Raw genomic sequence first — 13,882 nt, 5'->3', positions numbered from 1 at the left:
TAACTTACAGAAGGTTAACTCAGAAATAACCAGCAAATTAAGTATGGGAATCTGGCAGAATCAGTACAACAGTCTTAAAATAATGCAATAGTTCAGTCTCGCAGCAGTTGTGAAAATGTTCTAGTGTTGTGTTTTGTAGTTCTTCCGGTTTAGATTAATTCACCAAACATGATGAATTTTACAATACACCATTTCCTTTTTGCTCAATGGGAGATTAAAAGATTTTTGGCTCCAGTGCTGTTAGAGGACTAATACTTAATTTCATTTCATTTTCAAAGTGATAGAACTAGTTTTACACAGCATGTTTTTTCCTAAGGTTTGGGATGAAGTTATTGATTTCTGACATATAGCCACTGGCCAGTGTAGCTTTAAAGCTCAAGGGATTTTATTAAGGGGTCATGTAGATCACTGCTTATATTAGGCTATGTTGTACGCATACTGATTGGGTTTCTTATCTCCCCTCCCTCAGGTGGATCCATATCAACTATAGTGAGAAATCAGAGCCTGAATTTCCTTACAAAGGGGGACACCCCTCCAATTAACAGGGCTCTGCACAGGAAACAAAGAATCTATAACTACTACATTCCTGACACACTCACCCCTTCATACATGCCGTAAAAATCCCTGTTTTCTTCTCTGAACAGAGATCAAGCTTTTATTGTTTGCATTTAAAAAAAAATGAATCCAAGTTAGTTCATGATTAGGTAGGATGTCCCTCAGAATAACAGATTTTACTGGCTTGAAATCCTCAAATTTTCTCTCATCTGACAGTTAACATGAGAGATATGTCACTGAGTCAAAAAGGAGAAACATCCTTGGGTGGCCAATGAACAGAGGACAAAAATACACCACTTTGGTTGCAGCTTGACATGCTTGCTGAAGAAAGCTGATCAGATAATTTAGCAAGCCAGAAGCTGATTTGCAGATATATCTGTACTAATGCTTTTCAGGAGTCTGTTACACCGGCCATATCACAGGCTGGACTTCATGGACGAGCTGTAGCAATAGCATTTCCATTAATCTGGCAAAAGGCAGCTGGAACTTCAGATTAGCATCATTTCCTCTGGTTATAACAGAATGCAATTCATGTAAGTCGATATAATAAAATTAGCTGAGCTGGCCACTAGCTTTAATCAATGCCTCATTTGACATTCAAAACTCTAGTAGGTTTCAGGTACCATACAACATATAAGACTTAATTCTTTTCTGCTTTCAATGATGATCACAAATAGCTACTAAAGAAACAAAGATGCCATTTTAAAGGAGGAATGTGTTTACTCCTCCAGAAGCTGGCAAAGACTGCTTTACACCTTCAGTCTGGAATATTCCATATTTGTGTCTTCTGGACATGAACATATTTAATAATAAAATCTTGTTCTAAGCAGGTTCAAGCTTTTTTTTTTTTTTTACCAATGCAGATTATGAACATTTCCTTTTTTGGTACATGCACTTTGTGGAGGTTAGATAGTTCCTTCCCACAGCCCTTCTCCCCTAACGTTTAGGGAACTTGGCTAATAGAACACATCTCACTTTCAGATTAATTTCATACATACGAGGAATGACATTTAAGAAGTTCATATTAAAATCTAGACATTGAATAGCTGGATAGACCAGATGAAAAGTGCAACTATTACAGCAGCATCTCTTTATGACAAGGGTCTCCAAATGCCAAGATTCTGAAACAGCTACATTTAAGATAATTGTACTTACCTTTACAAGTCTCTAATTTTCTGACAGTTTTGCCTTCTTAGATCACAATATCGACCAGCCCAGTTTCCCCCAACCCGAACCAAACTAAGTGACTTCTGTCTCCGAGAACAAATACCACATTCACTCAAGGCAGTTGGCCAAGGAACATGCCCTAAGCACACCTTAACACATCAGCCATCACGTATTATGGAGTCACCACTCACAGCCAAGTCACTGAATAATGTAGGTTGGAAGGGGCCTCCTGAAGTCATCCCGTCCAACCCTTGTCCAATCAATTTCATATCTCCAAGACTGGAGATTCCACAACTTCTCTGAGCAACCTGCTCTAATATTTGACCTATTTCACTATAAAGCACATACGACTTGCAATTTGCCTGCTTTGTTAATTCAGAAAAAGTTTTCCAACACAGTAGAGTCATAAAGACTCTAGAGAGTCTCTCTAACTGAGATTATCCCCTCACAAGAAAAGGATAAGATGAAGAAGGTGTGTAGGAAGGGGGAGAAGGATGAGAGAAAAGAAAATTTCACCCAAAACAGAGGAATAGTCTTTGCACCTCCCTTCAGCGAGCCGCATGTTTCTGTTTTCTAGCAGCAACACCAACACATAACAGCTAACGCGGGTGAGGTCAAAGACAAGGGATAAGGGAGAAGAGAAGGGAGGCCATGCTGCCCTTGATTATCATACCCCTCCCTCTATTCAAAACTGTTCCACTGTATCCAGGGACAAAAAAAAATGGTTTTCATGCAGGAACTGAAAATGCTGTCTCAGCACCAACCATTTGGAAACATTAAAGGCCAAGAGAAAGAAAATAAATCTGATGGCAAACAATCATGTGAGCAGAACCTGAGGTGACTGTCTAGCGTATGTTCAGGGTAGGAAGAAAATTTGATTTTGCTAAACAGAATTGTCAAATAATCAAAACCCTACCACAAAATCCTTTTAACACAGAGGGAAGCTGATTTGTATATCATGCAAAAGTGTAAAAAACAACAAAAAAAAATTAAAGTTGATGTAGGTCCTCTATTTAAAACACTGTCTGAATAATTTTACTCTTAAAAGCAATCCTTAAGTACGCCTGAATTATGCTCACAGCTACTGGGAACTGGAACTTACTCAGTTCTTCAGAAGATAGCTTTCCAGTTATGTCTCAACCATGGGACAGAGGAGGAGAAAGAGGAGACGGACTGGTGCTCTATATGCCCCTCCCCCCCTTTGTATTTTTTTTTTAAACAATTTTAACATGTAAGATATTCACAAACATGATTAGTTTCTTTAATACCAAGGCAGAAATGGTTATCAGAGTAGCATAGCGTGAACTGCACACTTCAAATTGGGTGTAGGAGGAATAGGGAAAAGAAATGCAACCAGCCTTGGCTAGTTGAATCTTTGACGATTTTTCTTTTCCCCTACTCTGCTCCTGCCATACCACCAGCGAGTGTCAGCACATTTTAGGTCTGGATACTCACCTGTTAGCAAAAAGGCCAACAAGACCAGAAGTTGCTTAAAATATATTATTTCAGGGGACATAAAATGAATTCATAATACAGGCAGAGACATTGACATTAACTAGTCTCCACATCAATAAATACAGAAAGCAAAAGGGGAGAGGACTGAAAAAGCATCATGACAAATGTCAACTATTCAAAGTGAAAAATAACTCGATCAAAATTTAAAGTTGAACTCCCCCAAGCATAGGCAGGCTTTTTATAACGGGATTTTCTTCAGACCTTTAAAAGGATGCCAGTCCCCAACATGCTGATTTTGATAGCTGCAACTCTGTATCATAACCAGAGGATACAGATGGAAACAGTAACCCCTCCTCTCTCTGGGGAAGGCTGGGCAAGTAGTATTTAGCCTATTAAAAAAGTTTAGAAGAAGGTGTCAGCTTGTATCTCCTGAATGGCAACACCACATACTGGTACAGAACAAAAGAGTAAGAGAATCCAATATACTGCCAGGGTTACAATATCGTAGAAGCAGCTTTCACCATATAGTGCCCACAAAGACAAGGCCAAGCACTTTTCGTCTTCACTCAGCTGTTTTACAATTGCAAGTCAAAGGTCAACTGTCTTCACTCACTTTTGGAACCCAGCCACAAGATTACTAACAACCAGTTTAATGGCTACAGTTCAAATGCTATTCAATCAAGTCCAGAATATGTGGGTATGTAGCAGTAATGGCACCATGACATCATAGGCAAGTTATCTGCTGAAATCAGATGGAGTCAGACAGTATGCATCTTTGCCTTCCCTCCCTACAAAGAAACATGAACTTTTAAGGAGTGGGAATTAAAGTGTTATAGATTTTGTTCCTTCCTTACTGTGGCTAAGAAATAGCATTTCTCTATGAAACAGCCTTTTGCCATCATCATACACGCCTCAGACTAACTGCATTTTCCAGAGGCAAGTCAAGTCCGGTATCTAACTGCTGGATTTGGAAAACTCTTCACTACACATGTGAAGCTACATGTGTGTCTCTGCGAGAGATACTTGAAGAGTAAAGTGCATAGGTGCATTCAGCTTGTAACAAGCTTACTTCCCTTCCCTGTTCATTCATTTGAAAGCACTAGGATTAACCTGATTTATAGGACATATCACGTGAGGCACATAAATGGGATACCCTGAGATTTCTCAGTTGTGAACAAAGTACTAACAAAACAGAGCTGGCATGCTTGATGGAAATTAATTTATGCAACCTGAAATACATTTGAAGTGACCCAGACTTTCAAAATGACAGTGTGCCACAAAAGCCTGTCAGTCTAAGTGAACTGTAACAGCTCTGCTGCTGGCTTGTTTTTCTGAAGTTTGCCTGTTTTAGACAGCGAACCTTACCATGCTGCACAGAAGAACTATATGCTGAAGGCAAGATTTCTGAGCCTCCAAGAGGCCCATGATTTCTGAACTCTCTTGGAATTTCCACCAACTTCAGTGATGTTCAGCAAGGCATCATCTCTATGCCTCAGTTTACTCATCTACGAAGTAAATATGTAAAACTTGTAAACATTTTCAGAATATGAGCTGTAAGGAAACAGAGTTTGAAGAACTTTATCAATGCTTTGAGGAAGTGCTTAGCAGAGGTTTTGTCAAGAGCAGAAAACCCCTCTTGGTATTCTAGGAAAAATACAGTAATCAATGTGGCAACAACAGCATACATACCACCACCATGTTTCTGCTGCTGTGACAAAATTTCTGTCTATGAAATGACATCAAGTAGGCAAGGCTCAAGTACATCTTACTATCAATAGCTACCCCACTGTCTGCAGCTGTAGTAGTTTTCTACAAATAGAGTTTTCAAAAAAGACTAAGAAAAGTTGCTCTTTTTCCTACAGTTCTTAGAGGAAAAAAAGACACCCCCCCCTTCAATAAATGCAAACTTTACACTAGCCATTTTTTCATGCCCTTCAGCAAACATCTAGACTAAATCAGATGAAAACAATAAAGAGGACACTTTAAACAATATTTAAGTATACTTAAGTATTCCTTCTAGTTCAGCATTTTCTGCAAGCTTCAAATACATTATAAAAACTAAGGGGTGATAATAGTAATCCAAAATAGAAGAATACAGCACAGGTTAGGAGAAAGGAACATAAGGTTATCACAGAAGACATCTAAAATTCTGGCAGTCTTGAACATTTAAAAACTGTAAAAGGGAATATTCTGGTAACTTACATAAACACTAGAATTGAGGTGTGCAGGTGTGACAGACATTTTTAGGCTATGGCATTTTAAAACATTTTTAATTATGGGCTAGGGATGTGTAGGACATTTACAGAAGCAGATGTACTTATTTTAGAAGTTAAAGCCATTGCGGTTTATTAATGAGAATCTCAAAGCAGGATACATTTTTATAACCATTATTTTATTAAAATAACCTCCAATTGAAATATGCTTTTATTAAGCCAGTATCTTATTTAAGCTAAAATTCAACCTATATCACTAAAAAAAAAATCTTGATTTCTGACAAAAGTATTAAGATCATCACACAGTATTACTGCATTTCTAACAAATGCCACAATTATATGATTGAAATATCAGTTATGAAAGAATCACATTATGTTTACACGTAGAGGATATTTTTTCAACATATCTTAAAATAGTAGCTAAATCAAGCCCTTTCCTGACAAAAATTTTGAGCAGATGAGTAATCCCATTGAGGTCCACAGGACTTGATTTGTCAGCATGCACGAAGTTACAGCCTTACATCTGCAGGACAGGCACCCCTCAAAACAGTTTCTGCTAAAGATCATTTTAGTATTAAAATACCTTAAGCTTCTGCTTTCTGACTGCATAAGTATACTAACACTAGGGAGGGGAAGCCCATCTTACAAGTTTATTAAGAAATACTGACTCTGAAAGAAACATCATTAAAACAGTTCACAATATGGCTCTTTTATTACTTGGAAGCTCAGAACTACGCTTCAGAGGCCAAATAACAATGCATTTTAATGTCTTACCCCCTTCCTCCCTCCATCAAATTTTGGACTTGTACATTGAACTTTTCTAAATGAAATTTTCGAATTTCAAATATGTTTCAAATTCCTTTAATATTGCCAAGCTAAAGTCTCAAAAGCCTTTGATATGTTGAAAGAACTGTAGACCAAAATTCCTCTAATGCACTCCAAACATCCACTTACATCTGCACAGATCCATTAAATATTCAGCCACATGCTTATCGCTTGAGTTCATCAGGGCTGAAGATAAAATTCAGCACTGATATTTGACAGCCTGATGCTAAAAAATTATCTACTGAGGAATAATCTAATCACTATTCTTGGATATTGGAACCTTTGGCAGGAGGCAGAGGAAAGGAATAACAAACCGATCGTGATTACTTTAAAGGGTTTCCTCTTGTAAAAAGGAATTCAGTTCGGAATATATTGTCTTGCACTTCTGCTTATTTGCTACCATTTTTAAGACTCCGTTTTCAAGTATTCCAGCCTCAGAAGACAGGCGTGAGAGGCTCTGGGATATGTGCTCGACACAGAAGAGAAACAGTCTCCCGCTCTCAGAGAGGTCAGAGCGAGGTTCGAGGAAATCTCGAGGCGCCCTGCTAAAAGGAGGTGGCACTGGGGGGTCGCAGAGGGCCAGGTCTGAGGACAGGAAGAGATTCAGCGGAGCAGCTGGAAAGGAGAGGGCCAGAGGGAGCCCCAGCCCTCGCCCTCGCTTACCTTAAGGATATCCCCCCGCTTGAAGCTCAGCTCGTCGTCCGCAGTGGCTTTGAAGTCGTACTTGGCGATGGCTTCCATGCTGGGGCTGCCGCGCACGGCGCTGCGGGCGGTGGGCAGGAAGCGCTCCCCGCAGCCTCCGCTGCTCCCGCGGCGGCTCCCGGCTCAGCCCTCCCGCGGCCCGCTCCGTCCGAGGCGTCGGCCCCGTCTCTCACATACAGGGGAGCCCGGGGGACGATCCGCCCTAGGGGAGGAGGAGGGGGAGGAAGAGACGGGCCATTAGGGGAAGTGGCACCGATCGATGGCCGGGGCCGCGCCCAGAGCCGCTCCCTCCGCCCGGCGCGGCGCGGCCGCCGCTTCCTCCCGCCGCCGCTCGCCAGGCCCGGCTCGCCCGAGTGACACGTCCCGCGGCCAATGGCCGCCCCGGCAGCCCGGGGGGGGCGGAAGGAGGCACCGGGGCCGGCGGCGGCCCGGCGCGGGGAGCCGCCCGCGCCGCGGGAAGGGGCCGCGGCAGCGCCGCCCCCGGGCTCCGGCCGCCCCGGGGTCCAGCCGGCTCCGCGGCGCTGGGAGCCCCCTCTCCTCGCAGCCCCGACCGAGGCGGGATCCAGCAGGCGGGGGGACGCCGAGAGCCGCCGCTGCCCGCGGGCCCGGGCCGAGCGCCGGCGGCTTTGCCTCCCCCGCGGCGCCAGCCCCGCGGATTTCGGGCCGGGGGTGCCGCTCCCACCCGGCCACCTCCGACCTACGGAGAGCTGATAAGGGCGCTACGCTCCTCTCCCCCACACGCTCTTCCAGGAAAGCCTGCTCTGGAGGTGCAGCTTGTACCAGTAAAAAAAAGTTTCCACTGGTACAGTAAGCCAGACGAACCGAAAAACACTTCTGTCGATCCTCTACACCAGGACTGCCTTGGAACACCTATCAAAAAGCACCCTAAAATAATATTACATATCGATAAAAGTTTGGCCTCAGTCTAACGTAAAAGAAACCTTCCTGAAACGCGCCTTGAGCAGCAGAACACGTTAAGGAAAATAAAAAATCTCCCTCATTAGCATAGCAGGAAAATCAGCAAGTTTGAATGCAGTGTTTCTTACGGGCCCAGACAAGAGATGACCCAAGTTTGACGTGACATATAAATACTCTGAAACTGTTTAAAAGGCTAAAAAATAATAATCCTAATCAAAGGTTAGAATAGGAAAATATTTAATCTAACTCCAGCTACATCTGACAGCAAAGAAGGCAAGGCATCAAAAGAAAGAGTAAGGCAATAATTTTAAAGAATATCATGAATACCCTGTTGAAGAATCAGTAGGGAGCCAATACCTGTCGGCGACAATTTCAAGGCAGGAAAGGTCCGATGAACACCAGTTAAACCACACACCTGCTAATTCAGTCTGCGTGGCTACGGCCCAGGGAGAGCCCTGGTACACGCAAAGACAGCAGATGGCAATAGTATTTTCTCATTTAAGAAAAAACCTGTCTTACATAAATGCAGTTAAGCAATTAACATGCTTATGCTCCATGAGTCCTGTTGTTGCCCAACCTTCAAGTCCCCTTGCACGAAGGATAATAAAGCTAAAAGCAAATAGCAGCAATGTGATTTCCATCACAGAAAACTGGCAGAATGAGAAAAGGTAGGTTTTATAGGGATACCTGGATCAGGAAATGAACAGCTTTACTAAAGTCCCCACATCAACACTGTTTTTTTTAAATACTCCTACACAGCATTAAAGAAACATCACTAAGACTGACAAAGCTGTCAACAGGCATGAAGATCACAACTGAACAAATCTGCCAGTGTTACTGGAATTACTGGAAATAAGTGTACTCGATCCAACCTTTAACCATTACACAAATTAAGCCCAAGAAGTTTATCGTCTCAGTGAGCTACACTTTGAAGACTCTACAATGCCTGATTTCAGCTTTAGAACTGATGAGAAAGTAACCATTGTTCTGATGTCAGTCTTCCACACTGTACTAGCATACACATACAGACAGCAACTCTGATGGCTTTCTTTTCCCAGAAACACTTCCCCTGTGCCAGCCCTTACTGTGCCAGGGTCACCACCTCCAAGCTGGCCTCTATTTTATCTCTTTCTAAGCTGGCCTTTATTTTTTTTTTTAAATGGCATTTATCCCCTTCTGCTATTATAGCAAAATTAAGGTGCAATATGAAATGACAGCATATGAAGCGAAGTATGCAAACATTCATTCAAGTATATTGCCTATATTTCATGGTAAACATTTCAAAGAGTCTGTTCCTTCTAAAGGGATAAATATTGCTAACAGCAACAGTAATACATCAAACAGCGCAGTGCTACATTTGAAGATGCATATCATCATCATATGCACATGCAAACACTCAGCCAAAGGAAGGCTGCTTGCAAACCGTAAAATCCAAATCTGACAAATGTAGAAGTTAGCTGTACAACCTAACCAATAAATTCTGGGCTTAATATACACCTAAAGAGGGAAATTATTGCAGATTGCTAAATGATCCTTTCTTTGGGGTACCTACACAATGCTGTCGAGCACCTTAATAGCATCTAAGAAAATAAGTATTTTAACTGAAGGAGCACTGATGCGGTATTTCCAAGAACCGTACTGGTGTTTCTCTGAGCTTAGCAATAGTACAATGTCAGGAAAATCTCCAGCACAATTCAAGATGAGAGGAGATTAATCACACAATTTTTTTTTAAAGCTGCATTAATTTTACTATCACCTTCATACATATTGCCAGAATGTAAAGAAATTATGTTTCTACAGCAATAACTGCTACATAGTACAAAACTTTACCCTTTGTGACTTAAGGCAACAGTGTAGTTCAAGTTTGGGCACCAAAGCTACAAGTAAATTAGGGAAAAGCTTTGAAAATATTAAAGCAAGATATTTACATAGCAAATGTCAGAAAAGGAAAACTTAGAACATCAATTCCCCTACCGTCACTGGGAAAGCATTCACTAATCCTATCAAATAAGTGCTTAGAGACAATCAGCCACCTAATTCTTAAAATAAAAAAAACAAAGCAACTGCACAAGAAGGAAAAACAAAAACAACCTTTCTCGGGAAGTGGCTCATGCTCAATTTTTGCCACTCTGCCCACTGAGAACACAGCTGTAAGTATTTGCTTTAGGCAAAGACTGTAATGAAACAGGACATGTTGCAGAGACTATAGTCTACCCTAGCTCCGCAAGAACAGATAGATAAGAATGAAGCACAGCCAAAATACGAATACAATGAATACTCATTACAAGAATTAACAGATGATCTTACTAGAGAGCTGACTAAGATGTCTCAGAACGTCAATGTGTTTTTCACCTCTCACCTTACAGTGACTTGGGGCAAGATACTTGCTCTTAAAAAAAGGGGGGGGGGGGAGGGAAAGGCAGCAGATACAACTAACAGTAGGCTATTAGCAGTATAGTGCTACAGCCCAAGATGGATTATAAGTATTTAAAAATGCAAGCCTCAATGCTGTAGGTAACAGGAAATCTTATGATCTTCTCAACTGATACTTAGGAAAAAAAAAACCAACACACACACGCAGGCAAAGGTAGGCTTTTTGATACTGCTCCTACAATAGCATCTTCTCTAACACATGAGAGCTTTCTCATTGTTCTCTGCATTTTACTGTCCTTCTGGAAGCAGTAAGGACAGGAACAGAAGAACAGACAGTGTAAAAATGCCAAAGCAAGGGAAAAAAGAAAAAAATTCGTTCAGTGAGCGATTCTTTGCAAAGAATCAAGTCCTAGGCTTCATCAGCTGGTACACGGCTAAACATTATTGTGCATGGCGGAAAGAAAAATGTGTGGATACATCATCTGGACCATCTACATGGACACATGCAGAAATGTAAAGTGTCAGACTCTAGACAAAAGAATAGAAGAAAAGAATCATAAGGGCAGAGCACTGATTCAAATTAGCCAAATAAGGAAGTATAACACAAAAAGCTAACCAGGTAAAACATAAATTAAATTATCAATACATAAAAGACAGAACATTCAGGGTCATAAATGATACTCAGTCATGATCCACTAACTTAATATATTTCAACTTCCTTAAGCGTTCCTTGTCAGATGACAAGACAGAGTATCACTTACAAAACTCCTAAGTTACAGTACAAAATACAAAAAATATTTATCAGAGACAAATCATTTCGTCACATAATAGAAAACTTCAGCTCTGCCAAAAACTATTGATTAGTTGTCATTTTCCTCTCTTAACTTAAAATTTATAAACTAAGTGTGAATTTCTCAAACCTGACCAGTATTATGAAACATTTGAACACTAAATGACTTAATCACCTTAACAGACAATTATTCAAGTGCTGTTTTTTGGCACATTTTCAGTACACAAAGTTTAGGCAGAAATGGATCACAAACAAAACCATGTTTGCAGGGCTTTTAACAATCTGGGACCCTTCAAATTTTGGCCCTTGACAGAAAGCGTTCAGTGACTTCTAAAACAAGGAATGAACTTCCCTAAATACTATATTTGATCTATGACTTGCTTGCTGAGTTACTAACTATACAAGATTTTATTGTTAGTCAGTAACCAAGACCTCTGTCCGGAGGCAGGCAGTTAACAAGACTGGATCCTTGTCTTCTATAAATTATTTGAAACTATACTGAAAAGCAAAGCCTTAGCACACAGGAACAACAGTGGATCTCAAGCAGGAAGTTCAAAAGAGAAAGAAAAGGCTAAAAGGAAAAAGTCTTTCCCAATCTTAGTTCTGTACAGAGACTCATATTTGAAGCATGACCTATGGGGTCTTAGGGGAAAGAAAGGTGTGGATGTTAACCTGCCCACAGGGTATTCATAACCTTTTTACCTTCAGAAACGGCCCGGAATCACAGAGCTGTTCTGTTGAATATTAAAAATAAATGAATCCCAAGAATGACCATCACACGACACTCCACAGATCTGCAGCAAAGAGGGAAAGGACCCGAGACTATAAGTAAAACCAGTCTGGGGACTCGGAGGAAGAAGAGCAGCACCTGACAACGAATTCCGCCTGGGAGGCACCGCGCGGCGAGCCCAGCGCCGCGCTCGCATCCCTCCCGCGAGCGGCGGCCCGCAAGCCCCGCTGCCCCGGGACCCGGCCTGCCGCCCCCGGCGGGGGGGACAGCGCAGAGGCGGAGCGCGGCGGGACACCCCGGGGGACGCCCGCCGCCGGGCTCCGCGCCTGGCAGGGCCTGCGGCGGGCGGGGGGAGCCGGGCCCCGGCGGGGAGGGCCGCCCCGGGGCGGGGGGGGGGGGGCCGCGCCCCCGGCCGCCGTCGCCACACACGCCCCCTCGACTCACCGCGCAGCGCTGGGGGGCGCCGCCCCGCCCGAGGGTCCTCACCGCCTGCCCGGCGCCACGCGGCCCGGCCCGGCCCGGCCGCCGCTCCAGCGCCGCCTCGGCTGCCGCTACGGCCCGTCCCGCGGCCCCCCCCGCCCGCCGCGCCGCCGCCTGCTCCGCCGCCGCCGCCGCCGTCCCCTCGGCAAGTCTCGCGAGAGCGGCCCTGTCAGCCGCCCTCCGCGATGATGGCCACCAGCCCCGCCCGCCGCGCCGGGGCGCCAGCGCGGACTCCTCCCGCCGGGGGGGAGGGGGCGGGCACTGCCTCGCGCGTGCGCAGCAGGCGCCTGCCGGCAGGGGCGGCCCGGGCCGGGGCCCCCCCCGGGTTCGCCTGCAAGCGAGAGGCAGGAGAGCAAAAGCCTGCGGCCCCCCCCCGGGCCGAGGCATCGCGCCCTCCCCAACACGGCAGCATGGCCCCCGCGATACTATGGCTATGTTAATTACTCCAAGGGGCAGGGGGGGGAAAAGAAGGTTTTCTCAGGGTGAAACGACTCCGTGTTTCCGCACTTCGCCTAATTTATCCTGCCTCCCCCTTCCGATGAGCCAAGGCCGTCTGCCACACCACGGAGGCGAGGGGGAGAAATAAACTCCTTTAGAAACCGGCTGTATGGACCAGGGAGAAGGCCCCCAAGGCCGAATGCCACGCTGCTGGGGGCCGGGAGGGGACGGGGCATCCAAAGGCCTTGGAAACACACGCCAAATTCTCCAAATGAAGAATACACCTGCCACAGCTATTACCCAACCGCTACCATGCATCCCGGTTAAGGCACACATGCTGCAGGAAAAAAGCCAGCGTGATTACCTACTGCAATTGAAACGCGCACAGAGGCCAGCATTCAGCTTGCTCAGGCAACCAATTCCAGTGTTCAACTCTCCAACCCTCCCAACAATTTTAGCTTTACAAGACTATAATTACAATATAATGCAGAGCACCTGCTTAGGTAAACATCTGTCCTCAATTCCTCGATAAAACCAGTGCATAAACAAGCTTTCCTCTTGTTCCAGAAATAAAGGTTAGCTCCTAAAATAGAGGCTTTCTACAATTATACTCCCACTCCCCTGCATGGAGGTTATCACAGAACACAAGCTCTTTCCCCTGCCTCCTCCCTCCCCCCCACCAAAAGGATGCCAAGACTGTGAATGGGGGGGTCTAAGCACAGCATACGCTGCAGTATTGAGACATAAATTGCAGAGTTTACATCTGGACTCATGTAAATTTAAGATTATTCTGGATTAAGTTTTGGGTTCAACACTACATAGATAATTTGCACAGATAACCGATATTGTTTTGTGATAGAGATACACATTCTCAACCTCCAATTAAACACACTTTCTTTTTTAAAGTAAGCCACCACACGGGTTAGTCTCCCTGGCTGTATTGGGGTAAGCAGGGAGGAGTCAGTTTCATTCATATCGAGATTAGAGAAATATCAAAATAGACACTGCTACCTCATATGATTCTGCTCACAAGTTGTGTTCTACAAAGACACAGTCTAGAAACATGCCACTTCTAAAGGCTTAAGCAATTTGATATAGATTCTTGGGAGGCTATTTTTGGATGAAATTTTTGCTATAAACCCTTAGCAAGATGATTTTCTTCCAATAGCATTCTTCTCAAAGGAGTTTTAACTTCTCAGATTTGAGCATCAGTGGGGGAAGGTGTGAATTGTCCCA

The 13,882-nt window shown here is 43.9% G+C and overlaps 1 protein-coding gene across 2 annotated transcripts in view; it reads right to left on the bottom strand.

Annotated features, from left to right (window-relative positions):
* Positions 1 to 13,882, bottom strand: part of GRB2 (growth factor receptor bound protein 2) — a 60,066-nt gene that overhangs the window by 40,423 nt on the left and 5,761 nt on the right. Inside the window, exons 1-2 of one of the 2 annotated variants that reach the window (XM_064522599.1) lie at positions 12,173 to 12,396; positions 6,879 to 7,119 (exon numbers count right to left, since the gene is read on the bottom strand). In XM_064522599.1, the coding sequence (XP_064378669.1) occupies positions 6,879 to 6,956 (78 nt within the window). In that variant the 5' untranslated portion in view covers positions 6,957 to 7,119; positions 12,173 to 12,396. Of the gene's footprint in view, positions 1 to 6,878; positions 7,120 to 12,172; positions 12,397 to 13,882 lie in introns of those variants that run through there. The other variant, XM_026098989.2, reaches the window with a different exon arrangement.

The sequence above is a fragment of the Dromaius novaehollandiae genome, chromosome 18 (assembly GCF_036370855.1).
Source record: "Dromaius novaehollandiae isolate bDroNov1 chromosome 18, bDroNov1.hap1, whole genome shotgun sequence".
NCBI lineage: Eukaryota > Metazoa > Chordata > Aves > Casuariiformes > Dromaiidae > Dromaius > Dromaius novaehollandiae.
Note: the sequence above shows the minus strand (reverse complement) of the source record. Positions and strands in the feature narration are given on the sequence as shown.